This window comes from Orcinus orca, chromosome 3, assembly GCF_937001465.1.
Source record: "Orcinus orca chromosome 3, mOrcOrc1.1, whole genome shotgun sequence".
Taxonomy (NCBI): domain Eukaryota; kingdom Metazoa; phylum Chordata; class Mammalia; order Artiodactyla; family Delphinidae; genus Orcinus; species Orcinus orca.
This window is the reverse complement of record NC_064561.1, coordinates 5,844,027-5,854,521: the sequence shown is the minus strand read 5'-3', so window position 1 is coordinate 5,854,521 and position 10,495 is coordinate 5,844,027. Positions and strand designations below refer to the sequence as shown.

At 65.7% G+C, this 10,495-nt stretch overlaps 3 protein-coding genes across 10 annotated transcripts; 1 reads left to right on the top strand and 2 right to left on the bottom strand.

The window, feature by feature from the left end:
* Nucleotides 1-508: 508 nt before the first annotated feature.
* On the top strand, nucleotides 509-2,144 carry CTXN1 (cortexin 1). The gene is made up of 2 exons (XM_033400981.2): nucleotides 509-650; nucleotides 1,021-2,144. Exon 2 carries the CDS (start codon nucleotides 1,041-1,043, stop codon nucleotides 1,287-1,289), a length of 249 nt encoding a protein of 82 aa, XP_033256872.1. The 5' UTR covers nucleotides 509-650; nucleotides 1,021-1,040; the 3' UTR covers nucleotides 1,290-2,144.
* Nucleotides 2,145-3,457: 1,313 nt separating this feature from the next.
* SNAPC2 (small nuclear RNA activating complex polypeptide 2) lies at nucleotides 3,458-7,698 on the bottom strand. The gene is made up of 6 exons (XM_004277308.4): nucleotides 7,629-7,698; nucleotides 5,974-6,203; nucleotides 5,156-5,275; nucleotides 4,938-5,006; nucleotides 4,353-4,644; nucleotides 3,458-4,260 (listed from the first exon to the last, which is right to left on the bottom strand). Exons 2-6 carry the CDS (start codon nucleotides 6,154-6,156, stop codon nucleotides 3,929-3,931), a joined length of 996 nt encoding a protein of 331 aa, XP_004277356.1. The 5' UTR covers nucleotides 6,157-6,203; nucleotides 7,629-7,698; the 3' UTR covers nucleotides 3,458-3,928.
* TGFBR3L (transforming growth factor beta receptor 3 like) lies at nucleotides 6,160-10,473 on the bottom strand. Of its 8 annotated transcripts, XM_049708355.1 has the most exons (7): nucleotides 10,160-10,473; nucleotides 9,025-9,161; nucleotides 8,639-8,947; nucleotides 8,548-8,556; nucleotides 8,170-8,296; nucleotides 7,909-8,067; nucleotides 6,160-7,701 (listed from the first exon to the last, which is right to left on the bottom strand). In XM_049708355.1, the coding sequence occupies exons 1-7, from the start codon at nucleotides 10,341-10,343 to the stop codon at nucleotides 7,634-7,636; spliced, it is 993 nt and encodes a 330-aa protein (XP_049564312.1). In that variant the 5' UTR covers nucleotides 10,344-10,473; the 3' UTR covers nucleotides 6,160-7,633. The 8 variants fall into 8 exon arrangements, with proteins under 8 accessions (XP_049564312.1, XP_033256869.1, XP_033256867.1 ...); XM_033400978.2 differs by lacking the exon at nucleotides 8,548-8,556 and having other exon boundaries at nucleotides 9,980-10,473; XM_033400976.2 differs by lacking the exon at nucleotides 8,548-8,556 and having other exon boundaries at nucleotides 7,909-8,296; nucleotides 9,980-10,473.
* Nucleotides 10,474-10,495: the final 22 nt, after the last annotated feature.

The window sequence follows — 10,495 nt, the reverse complement described above, 5'->3', positions numbered from 1 at the left end:
ACTCACCTGGACGGGACCCTGCCCACCCTGAGTCTGTTGTCGGGCGGGGGGAGGGGGGGGAGGAAGGAGACTGGAAAAGCTACGGAGGTTTTTAGTGACCTGGCTGGGGTTGCTTGAGGGTTGGGGTCCCCGAGGCTGGAGGACCTTAAGCGCCTGTATGAGTTTTGGGGGCACTGGGATCCCCCAAACAGGGAGTCTGAGGGGTCGGTTGCAGAGGAGAATGGGGCTGTGGGAGCTTAAGTCGGGCTGGGTGGTTTTGGGGGGGTGCCTGTGGGGGTGGGGGGTGCCTGTGGGGGTGGGAGGGCGAGGCCCTCGGTGCTCATGGTTCTTTGGGGCCGGTGGTCTCCCCGGCGCCTCTGGGCGGGGCCCGGTTCTCCCGGAGGACGGGGCGGGGTCGCGGGCCCGAGCGCCGCTCCCTGCGTTAGTCTCCGCCCCCCGCGGCGGCCCCGCCCCCGTCGCCATGGGAACAGCCGCGGCGGCCCGGCTGGCGCGGAGCTCGCCTGCCTCGGTCTCCGCCGCTCCAGGGGCGGGTGGGGTGGGCAGAGTCCGGGCCGCCGCCGCGGCCACCGGGGAGAGACCAGGAGCGGGTGCGGGTCCCGGAAGAGAGCGCGGCTGCCGGCCGCTTGGTCCCGGTCCCGGTCGAGGCCAGGGTGAGGGGCGCGGCGGGGCGGGGGCGGGGGCGGTGGGGGAGGGGGGTCCCCAGGACGCAAGAACAAAGGGAGCGGGGTGGGGGAACCGGGTCTCGCCCCCCACCACGCAGCCCGGGCCGCGCGTTCGCACCTGTTGTGCGCGGGCCGGCCGGGTCGGGGTTTCCTCTCCTTGCTCTTAGCGTCCCCACCTGCGCGCACGCCCGGAGTTGGGTGCCCGCGGGCCAGGCATGGGCGTAGCCAGGGGACAAAGGCGCGGGCGGGGGCTGGGGCTCGGCAGGGTGTGGGGGGGGGGCGGCGGGTGGGGACGACGCGGGGGCGCGGGAAGGCGCAGCTTCATCCCTGCCTCACGGGCGGGCCCCCTCCTCCGCAGGGCGCGCGGCGATGTGAGCCATGAGCGCGACGTGGACGCTGTCCCCCGAGCCGCTGCCGCCATCGACGGGGCCCCCGGTAGGCGCGGGCCTGGACGCGGAGCAGCGCACCGTGTTCGCCTTCGTGCTGTGCCTGCTCGTGGTGCTGGTGCTGCTGATGGTTCGCTGCGTGCGTATCCTGCTCGACCCCTACAGCCGCATGCCCGCCTCGTCCTGGACAGACCACAAGGAGGCGCTCGAGCGCGGGCAGTTCGACTACGCGCTGGTCTGAGCGGTGCGGCGCCCTCGGCCGGCCCTCCGCGGGGTCTCTCTCCCGGGGCCGATCCGACGGTGCGCCGCCGGGCCTGGACCGCGCTCAGGATCCTGCCCCCGAGCCCGCAGCCCGAGGGGGGAGGGCGTCAGGATAAGTCCAACCCCTCCCCCCTCACACCCCTCCCATCTTCCCTCCTGGCCAGGCCGGAGCCCCACTTCGTGCCTTTATCCCGCCCTGTCCTCTCTCCGTAACTCACCGGCCCGGCTGGCCCCCGAGTCTAAAGCCTGGGTGGGAAGAGGACGCCCGCCCCTCCGCCCCCAGCGTGTAGGTGGCTCTGCTACTGCCCTGCCGCCGAGCATGAGTGTCATGTCCGCTCCCGGGTTCGGGAACCCCCGTGTCCCTTCCCCGCCCTCCCCTGTCCTCTGGCCATCCTCACTCCCCCGCCGCCCGCCCCCGCCAAGTGTTGAGCCCCTCCTCGGGCTCCGGGCCTGCGGGCTCTCCTGGGCCCATGAGGTGGACGCTGCATACCAATATGACCTGCGGGGCCTGCTCCGGAGACAGTGACTGAAGAGCGACAATGGCTGCTGTGTCCAGGATGCGAGGCTTCTTCCATGGGGGGGAGAGGGCAGACAGGCTCCCTCCCGCCCCCAGCCCAGGCCCCAGTTCAGGTCAGCGCGCCCCTCCCTCTGTCACCACCTCCACCCCTCATTGGCCCTCCTGCCACCTCCCCCTGGTTCCTCCTGCAACCCCCCCCTCCCAGGCTCTCCCCTTGCTTTCTCACTCCTCCCTGCCTCTGAGCCCATGGTATTAATAAAAGCTGTTATTGAGCGCTTACTGCATGCCAAGCAGCGTGCTGAGGTAGCTCCTCCTGTACTTGGTCTGTTCTCTTTTCAGGACCCTGTTAGCATCCTCATTCTACAGGCCGGGGGACTCGGGTCCAGGCAGGTTGAGTGACCTGCCTATAGCTGGCTTCTAGCCAGGCTAGAATTTGAACCCAGGGCTGACTTCTGCACACTCTTAACAGCTGCCCAGGGCTGCGAAACACCCAGATGTACACTCTGGGGGACCAAGGCATAATCCATCCCCCTCGCTCCAGGAACAGCCAGGACCACCCTTCTTTCCCTTGACTTGAGGAGACTCTGGGGGCCGTGGAATGGACTTGGGCTAGTAGGGAGCCTGGATGGGGTGCCCTCAGCCAGCCCTGGAGGTTGTCTCCAAGAACTGGCACGGCCTTCTGGTACTGTGACCACACCCGCAGCCCCAAACCTCTCTGGCCTGGTCCCTCTGTCCCACCATCAGCATGTGCACTTTGGACACCAAGGGGCTGGTGCTGTGAGTCCTTGGGCATGGAGTGGGCTGGCTCCGCTCCACGGCCCGCCTGCGAGATGTGTTGTGCGCCCCCGGGGGGAGCCGTGTGCAGTGTGTGTGGGGAGAGACGAGCGTGGCTATAAAAGGAAGGCTGTGTGAATGCACAGGCTCTGCGAACAGAAAATTCACTGGCTCTCAGAGGACTGGTTCGATTTGGGGGAAGGTGGTGCCGTAGGAGGACACCCGGTTCCCTCACCCGGCCCTCACCAACCTGCCCCTGAATCCACACGCTCATCGAGGCTGAGGGAGGGGGGCCCCCGCGCAGGGAGACCTGGCAGCACCTCTGGGACTTGGAGACCTTGGGTCACGGCCAGGACCCCAGCCCCCTCCTCCACCCAGCTCTGCCCCCCCTTTCCTGCTCCTAAGGCCCCTCCAGCTCTCCCTCCCTCCCCCACTTGCTTCCCCAAGGCTACCTCAGGGACTCACTCCCCTCCCTCCAACTTCCTGCCACATGGGCAGCCCACCTTTAACCCTCCGGTGGTCAGGAGTCCAGCTCCCCCGACCTGGCCACCCTCACTCTGCTAGCCTCTCCCCTCCGTCTGTATGATGGAGGGTCATCGGGCTCTGAAAACCTTTCCCCGACACGGGTCAGGCTCAGGCCTAGACCCTCCAAACAATCACCAAGGGTCCCCTCACAGCCAAGCCAAGGTCGCTCCAGATGGCATCAGACTGGACCTGGTGCAGTGGCCTTTACCGAAAACCACACCCTCCTCCCTGGCATGTCCCCGCTCCGTCCCCAGGACTCCAAGCTATGGCTCCCTACCTCTGATTCTAGGCCCCCTCCCACCTTTCACTCACAGGAGAAAGACAGCCAGGGGTATAGACCAGAACTTTATTCACAGTTACAGGACACCGGACACAGGACTTCAGAAGGGATGAGAAACCAGTGGGGGGAGTATTTGAGGGTGATTTTAGCCCAGCCATCTGGCTGGAACCCCCCCACCCCAGTTCTATGGCTGAAACCCTGTACAACTTTGCTTCGGTTTTTGGGGGTTTTTTGGATGTGCTGTACAGCTTGTGGGTTTTTAGTTCCCCAACCAGGGATTGAACACGAGCGCTCGGCAGGGAGAGCGTGTAGTCCAACCACTGGATCACCAGGGAATTCCCTGTGCTTCCATTTCTGAGACCCACGCTGTATCGAGCACCTTAAAGGCGACCTGTACTGCACACTGCATCAGGGACCTTCCGCCGTGGCAAGATCCTCAGTGACAACCCAGTGCCAGCCCAAGCAGGACTGAGGGCCTGGGGGCTCACCGATGTCTGGTGTGTCTGGTGAGGTGCCGGGCCCCTCACCTTGCAGGGGTGGCCACCTGGCCCAGAAGCTCCAGGGGTACCAGGAATGGGTTCAGGGGGCAGATCCCAGCTGCTTGCCAAGTGGATATCGGTTCGCTGGGCCCAGCATTCTCGGGGGCCTGAGGAGTGGCCTGGCCAGCCTCCTCTTGCCCCCTGGAACCTGTCCCGTCATCCTCAGCCCCAGACCCCAGGCCCCCACTGGCAGGGTCGGGCTGGGGGGCCATCAGGCGTAGGTACGTATCTGACATATGTTCAACCAGGGCAGCGCAGGGCAGGCGGGACAACTCCTCAGGAAGTGCCATGAGCAGGTCAAGGACCACAGCTGACTCTGGTGATGGATGGAAAGGGGACGGGTGAGGGAAGGGCGGGGCTTGCCGCCGGAGACTCCCACCCCCAGATCGTCAGCCCCTCCCTTCTCACCAGCTGGGGAAAGCTCGGGGCCTTGGCCGCCGCGGGAGATGGACGACAGGTACTTGTAGATCTTCTCGAAGTCCACAGAAAAGTCTTCCTCAGCAGACGGGCCAGCCAGGGACTCAGAGGATGCCTCAGGGGCAGGGCCTTGTGTCTTGGGGGCGGGGCCAGGAGCCTCAGGGCCCAGGTCCTCCTGCCTTCCAGGGGCGCTGAGGAGCAGTAGCTTTCCACGAGCCTGCGTGGGCTTGGGGGGCTGGGAGTACAGGAGGCTGATGGGCTCCGTGGCTGCGATGGTGAGCACCTGGCAGGCAGAGAGATCAGGCAAGGAAAGGCAGAAGTGTCCCCGTGGGCTACTCCCCTGCCCTGCAGGAGACAGCCTTCCACCTCCAAATCCTCCCTGCCACCCTGAGGAAGGCGTCACATTCAGCAGAGGGCCTCAGAAGGGCGGACACTGAGGCTAGGGTGTCCGGTGACGGACCAGAGTCACAGAGTTGGCAAGAGGAAGGGACCCAGGAACCAGGTCCAGCTTAATGAGACTCACATATATGACCCCGTCCCCGGGATACCCCCATCCTTCCTGGCAGATGGCTGTACCTGTGAGAAAGCCACGGTCAGGGCCTCCTCCAGCGGGCCTGTTATCTTCTCAGCCAGATCCATCCACACCTGGGTGGAGTAACCAGAAGGTGCTCACGGATCAACCTTCAGGAGTCCCCTAAGCCCTACCCCTCCTGCGGCTCCCCTGACCAGGTTATCCCCCCAACTCCCACCTCATCCTCCAGGGGCCGGCCTTGGGGAGCCTCGCCCCGCCTCACCTCGATGGGGGCCGGGGTCTGTGTTTCCCGGCGCCTGGGACCCTGTGGGCCACCTGGATGCATCCTCCGAGTGGCCTTTCGGAGCACTCGGCCCTTGAGCTGCCGGAGAAAGTCCTGGATCTGGGGAAGTGAGAGGATGAGGCCAAATGGACCTTCTAGAAGCCCAGGGCTAGGCAGTCCACTGCCTGCTCCAGGGCCGGCCACTGCTCCCTAGCCTCCCGCTGGCCCGGCGTTAAGGGTCATAGGGACTCTGCCCAGGGGTCTTGGGCCAAGGCCCCAGGTGTGACCAGCTACCTGACAAAGATGTAAGGCCCTGGCTGGTTCTGGCTCCTCCCCGCAGCCAGGGCCCACCCTTTGCTAAGTACTACCCTAGTCACCTGCCCGCTTCGTCCACTCCGCCCCATTTCCTGACTCACTTCAACCTCATTCCCGCCCAGTCCCTCTGCGCCTTCCACCCAGTCCGGGGCCTCCGCTCTAACTCAAGAGTTCGCCCCGCTCCTAAATTTTGGCTTCGCCCCGCCCCTCAGCCTGCCGCAGCACTGCCTCCTCCTCGCCCCGCCTCTCGGCTATGTTCCGCCCTCGCCCCGCCCTCAGCTTCTCGCAGGCACACAAGGACCAGCCTTGCACTAATCCCGCCTCCTCCGGCGTTCTTCCGGTTCCTCAACCTCGCCCCCGCCTCACCCTCGACCCGCCCACTCCAAGGCCCCGCCCCCAGCCTCACTCTCGTCCCGCCAACTCCCAGGGCCCGCCCCTCCTCCAGCCCCGAACACATCCTAGCCCCACCTCCAGCCTCGCTCCCATCCCGAGACCCCTCTCACCTCGACCTCGCTCCGGCCCGACAGCTGCCGGGCCAGCTCGGCGGCGTCCGGCTCCGGCTTGCCCCGTCGCGCCTGCAGTAGTCGTAACAGCTGCCGCTTCTCGCGGGCGCTCCAGGCCGCGGGGCCGGTCACCTCACCCAGATAGCGCGCCGGGGCCGCTCGCCGCCGCTGCGGGGGCTTCATGCCGGTGAGCCGGGTGAGGGCGGTGTCGTCGTTCCGGGGCCGTTTCCCTAGTGGGCGGGGTTACGGCGGCCGCTGGGGCCAAAAGACCCCGCGCGGAGGCAGAAGTAGATGGGGGCGTGGCTCTGCGTTTGCGGGCCGAAGTGAACTGCTTCCCCGGGAAGTAATGGGGAGACTGGCGTCTAACTGAGGCGGGGGCGAACGAGACCCCCCGCCCGCATTCTATCTCATTCGTGAACTGGAGCCAAGTTCTTAGATCTCGTGCCCTCCCTCCCTTCCAGAACTACGTCTTGTGAAACTCCTATTATGTGCTTTGTAGCCAAGAGCCTGGGCTGTGGGGTCGGCCAGCCCTGACTGGTGAGCAAGTGATTTGGCCTTGCCGAACCTCAGTTTCCTCAACCGTAAAATGGAGCTAATAGTCATCCCCTTGTCTATGCTCTGGGGAGGGAGGAGCTCGGGCAGGAGGGATTTAAGGACCTTTAGGCTAGACGGAGAGGAGACTGGAGCAGAGGCCTGAGCTCGAGGCCCTAGCGAGGGCAGGGTCCGGGCGGTGGGAGTGGAGAGCGGAGAAATCCTGGGGTTGAGAAGGCAGGTGGGCGGTGCAGGGGTGGAGAAGGAGGCGAGGCTTATTTTTAAATTTAAGCTGGTGGGGTTGGGTGTCCCTTTTTTGTCTGGGACAAAATGCCCTTGGGGCTCCCCTGGGCGGTAACCGCACACGTATAGATAAGGGCGTATGAGCCCCGCCCCAGAGCTCCACCCCTCCAGTCTGGACCTTTTCCACCCCGGAATCCCCACCCCCGCGCCACGCGCGCACGCAGACTTCAGAACGCTGCAGTTCAGGCCAGATGTTTATTCTGAGCCCAGGTGGGAGGGTGGGAGGAGGAGCAAGAGGGGGCGCGGGGCGCAGGGATCTTAGTCCCATCGAGTCTCAGGTCCTGGCGGGCCTGGTCCAAGGCTGTGGCTGGTATGTCTCTGGACCCTGTTGGGGGCGCGCTATCTCTGGAGAGGGGCGACTCAGGCTGAGCAGGGTAGAGGACGCTACGGCAGGTCACCCCCTTCCCAACCGATCATTGGCCGCCCCATCAGTCTGTGTGCCGGGGCGAGGGTGGGTGCTAGGTCTGAAACCCGAATTCTCCTTGCCTAGTGTGCCTGTCTGAGGTGTTGAGGTCCTTTCTTACGACACTAAGCCCTCAGTCGGCCGCGAGTCACCCACTACGTGATTTCTAATCCCAGCTCCACCAAATTTTGTGATCTTTGGCAAGTTAATTTCAGAGAGTGTCTCATTTTTAAATATCTATTATGGGGATTATAGGAGTATCTACCTGAAGCTTGTTACAAGGATTAATATGCGTAAAACATTTGGTACTCCGCCTGGCAGAGAGAACGCGCTATGAAGAGTCATTATCACCTCCCTCCTCCATCCGTCCTACCGGCCCCAGGTTACACTCCCCCTCTTCCCTCCCCCCAACACTTACCTGCCTCACTGGGGCCTGCTGGGCGGGGGGCCGCTGGGCGAGGCTGTCGGGGGCGGGCCGGGGGGCAGGGGCGCTGGAGAGGAAAGGCAGTCTGAGGAGTAGGGGTTGCTGCGCGCTGGGCCGGGGCAAGGGCGCCCCCTGGGGGGCTGCTGCAGGCGTAGCGGAAGCGGGTCTAGGGATGGTCAGGCCCGAGCAGGCTGGGATCGCCGCGACCAGGGGTCCGGACGCGTGGGAATAGGCTGGGGGCCAGGCGGAGATCCCGGCGGACGCAGCTTGGTACCTGAGTGAGCGCAGACGAGGCCGAGCCCGGCGGCCAGAGCGGCGCCCAGCACGAAGGCGGCCAACACAAGTGCTACCACCGGCGCGGGCTCCAGGACCCCCGGGGCCGGCGCGGGAGGCCCGGGTCGCACGACTCTGCCGGGGACGCCCTTGGGTGGCCCTGTGAGGAGTACAACGCAGAGACTGGGCTCATGCCTCAGATGTCCTCCCCATCCCCCTTCCCGACCCCAGAGAGCCCCGCTGAGGACTACTGCGTGCTCACTGGGGGGCAGCCGCGGCACCGTGACCACGATGGGCTGCGTCAGCGTGTGCAGGTGAGGGCTGTCGGCACCCAGACTCTCATCGCGGCCACTGCCGGCGCCCGCGCACGCCTCATCCCGAGGCAGACACTGGGAGGAGGGGGAGGCAAGAGGCGGGGACGTCAGGGCCCCGGCTCCAGGGGCGGGTCCCCAGGGCTCCCAAGAGATCTAAGCGTCCAGCACTATATTGCAACCAGGTGTCGCAATACTAGACCCCTGGAAATTCGGCCCCTTCGGACGCCCCTGCGCCCAACCTCAGCCTGAGACCCAGTGCCTACTCCCAGTTTCGAGGTACCTCCGCCCCCAGGTCCAAAAGCTCCCAGACCCTCAGATCCCCAAACCCTAAGAGGCTTCTCCCTCAGATGCCAGAGGCTCTTGTGCCCAGCCCCGACGGGCCCGGGCGCCCAGATTCCCCGCCCCGTGCCCGAGCACCGGCGACGGTGGAGACAGCGTCAGAGGCGCAGGCGTCTGGCGGGCTCCCCGGAGGCGGCGGCAGCGGCTCAGCTGGCAGTGCAGGAACTGCACAGAGGCGTTGAAGACCGGGCGCAGGCGGAAGCTGAAGCGCGCGGGGCGAGCGGCACCTGGGAGCGGCCGCGGTGGCGGGAAGGTGACCGAGGAGTCGGCGGAACAGCCCCCGCGCAGCAGCGCCAGGGCGGGGCCCGGGGTCTGGCGTGAGGATGGTGTCACCCAGCAGCGGTGCAGGGCCATGCCCCAGCGCGGGGAGGGACGGGCCAGGGCCGCCTGGGGGGCGGGGTCGCGGTCAGGGTTGGCTGCCCCCACCGGCTGCCACCCGGCCTCGGTGAGCCCCGCGCCCGTACCTGCACGAACACGCGGCTGTCAGCCGGGACCTCCAACGGCCCCGCGCGGCGCGGGAAGGCGTCCTCCGCGTCCGACAGCTCCAGACTGAAAAGGGGTCGGCGCAGCCTGGGCCCTGGCGCCGCGCGGAACGGGGACACTGGCAGGGAGAAAGGGTGGCACAGGGGAAGGAGGATGCGCTGTCCCTTAGGCCCCCTTGGCAAGTGAGCCAACCTCGCCTCCACTGCCTACTTTGGAAAATGGATGCAGTTGCGGTGGAGGATTCACCCGCGCTCGGCTCCGCGCTTCCCACCGCCAGCCGTAAAGCAGCTGGGATGTACCCGCTGGAAACCTGGGGGACATCCCAGCCCAGCCCCTGAGCCTGGGCGCAAAGCTGCGCCTTCCTGGGGAGGAGCCCCCTTCCCAGACCTCTACTTCACCATCCCCAGTGAGCGAGGGAATCCCTGGCCCGGAAGGGGTCGAGGGGCACCTGATGGTGGAGGGTCAGCCTGGGTGAGGTCAAAGGCCCTCCCCTTCTGGAGTCTGAACCCCCCGCTCATCCACCGAGGACCAGGGGCTCCTCTGGGGTCACAGCAGGGCCGTTTGGGGGGAGGGTGCTGGCCCCATTCTTGCCTTTCTAAGGGGAGGGAAGAATAGCAAGGCGCTCTCCCCCAAGCCCTTTGGGCATCGTGGAGGCCCAGCCCGGCCACACGGGTCTGGGCCTTTTCCCTTTGTCAGTGTTCCTCACTCACTCGCAGGCTGAGGGCAGCATCGGCAAAGGGTAGAGGCACAGGGGAGCCTCCACTGGGGTGTGTGATCACACACACATGCACCACACTGACAAAGACCTCTGCCTTAAGGAGGCGCTCAGCTGGGGTCCTCATCAAAGGATGTTCTCAAATGTCCAGAATTACCGGCACAGACACTCCCTAAAAGCATTGGCGAAGACTGCTCCCCTCCCACAGCCCTTGGTCTCACCTGGCTGCTGGGACTTCGAAGAAGTTGGGGATCCCAGAGAACCTGGAAAACGGGGGACGGTGCAGACCCCACCTCCCACCCACCCCCGGTCCCCCAGGCGGGGTGGATGAGAGGGTGCACTGAGAAAGAGTAACACGGGAGTTGGCGTGTGCTGGGCCACGTCCCCTTGCCTGTACATACCAGCTGACTCGCTGGGCAAGGTGGTCATCCCTGGGAGCAGGGCCAGCAGCAGGATAGCGGTGCCCAGCATGCTGGACCAGCTGAGGCAGCACTGGGCCAGGCAGGCGGGCAGGCGGCTCTGGCCTTGGCTGGGGGGCCATTTGGGGAGGCAAGGAGCAGGGGCGGTGCACTGATGGGCCGACATCAGAGCCCACGGCCAAGGCCTGCTGGGGATTAAGGGCTCTCTGGCCAGACCCGTAGCTATCAGGCTGGGGGGAGGTCCCTCACAATGGCCATTAGATATGGGGCTAGTCACTACAAACACCTCCCCCCCAGGCCCCAGCCCTGCCTGTCTCT

Coding starts and splice junctions, on each gene's coding strand:
- TGFBR3L (XM_033400975.2), bottom strand. CDS start 10,343: ATGTCGGCCCATCAGTGCACCGCCCCTGCTCCTTGCCTCCCCAAATGG. Junction 8,948..9,024: donor ACAGCCGCGTGTTCGTGCAG/GTACGGGCGCGG, acceptor CCCGCCCCCCAG/GCGGCCCTGGCCCGTCCCTC. Junction 8,297..8,638: donor CGCTGTCTCCACCGTCGCCG/GTGCTCGGGCAC, acceptor CCCTCCTCCCAG/TGTCTGCCTCGGGATGAGGC.
- CTXN1 (XM_033400981.2), top strand. CDS start 1,041: ATGAGCGCGACGTGGACGCTGTCCCCCGAGCCGCTGCCGCCATCGACG.
- SNAPC2 (XM_004277308.4), bottom strand. CDS start 6,156: ATGAAGCCCCCGCAGCGGCGGCGAGCGGCCCCGGCGCGCTATCTGGGT. Junction 5,276..5,973: donor CGGGCCGGAGCGAGGTCGAG/GTGAGAGGGGTC, acceptor TCACTTCCCCAG/ATCCAGGACTTTCTCCGGCA. Junction 5,007..5,155: donor AGACCCCGGCCCCCATCGAG/GTGAGGCGGGGC, acceptor TACTCCACCCAG/GTGTGGATGGATCTGGCTGA.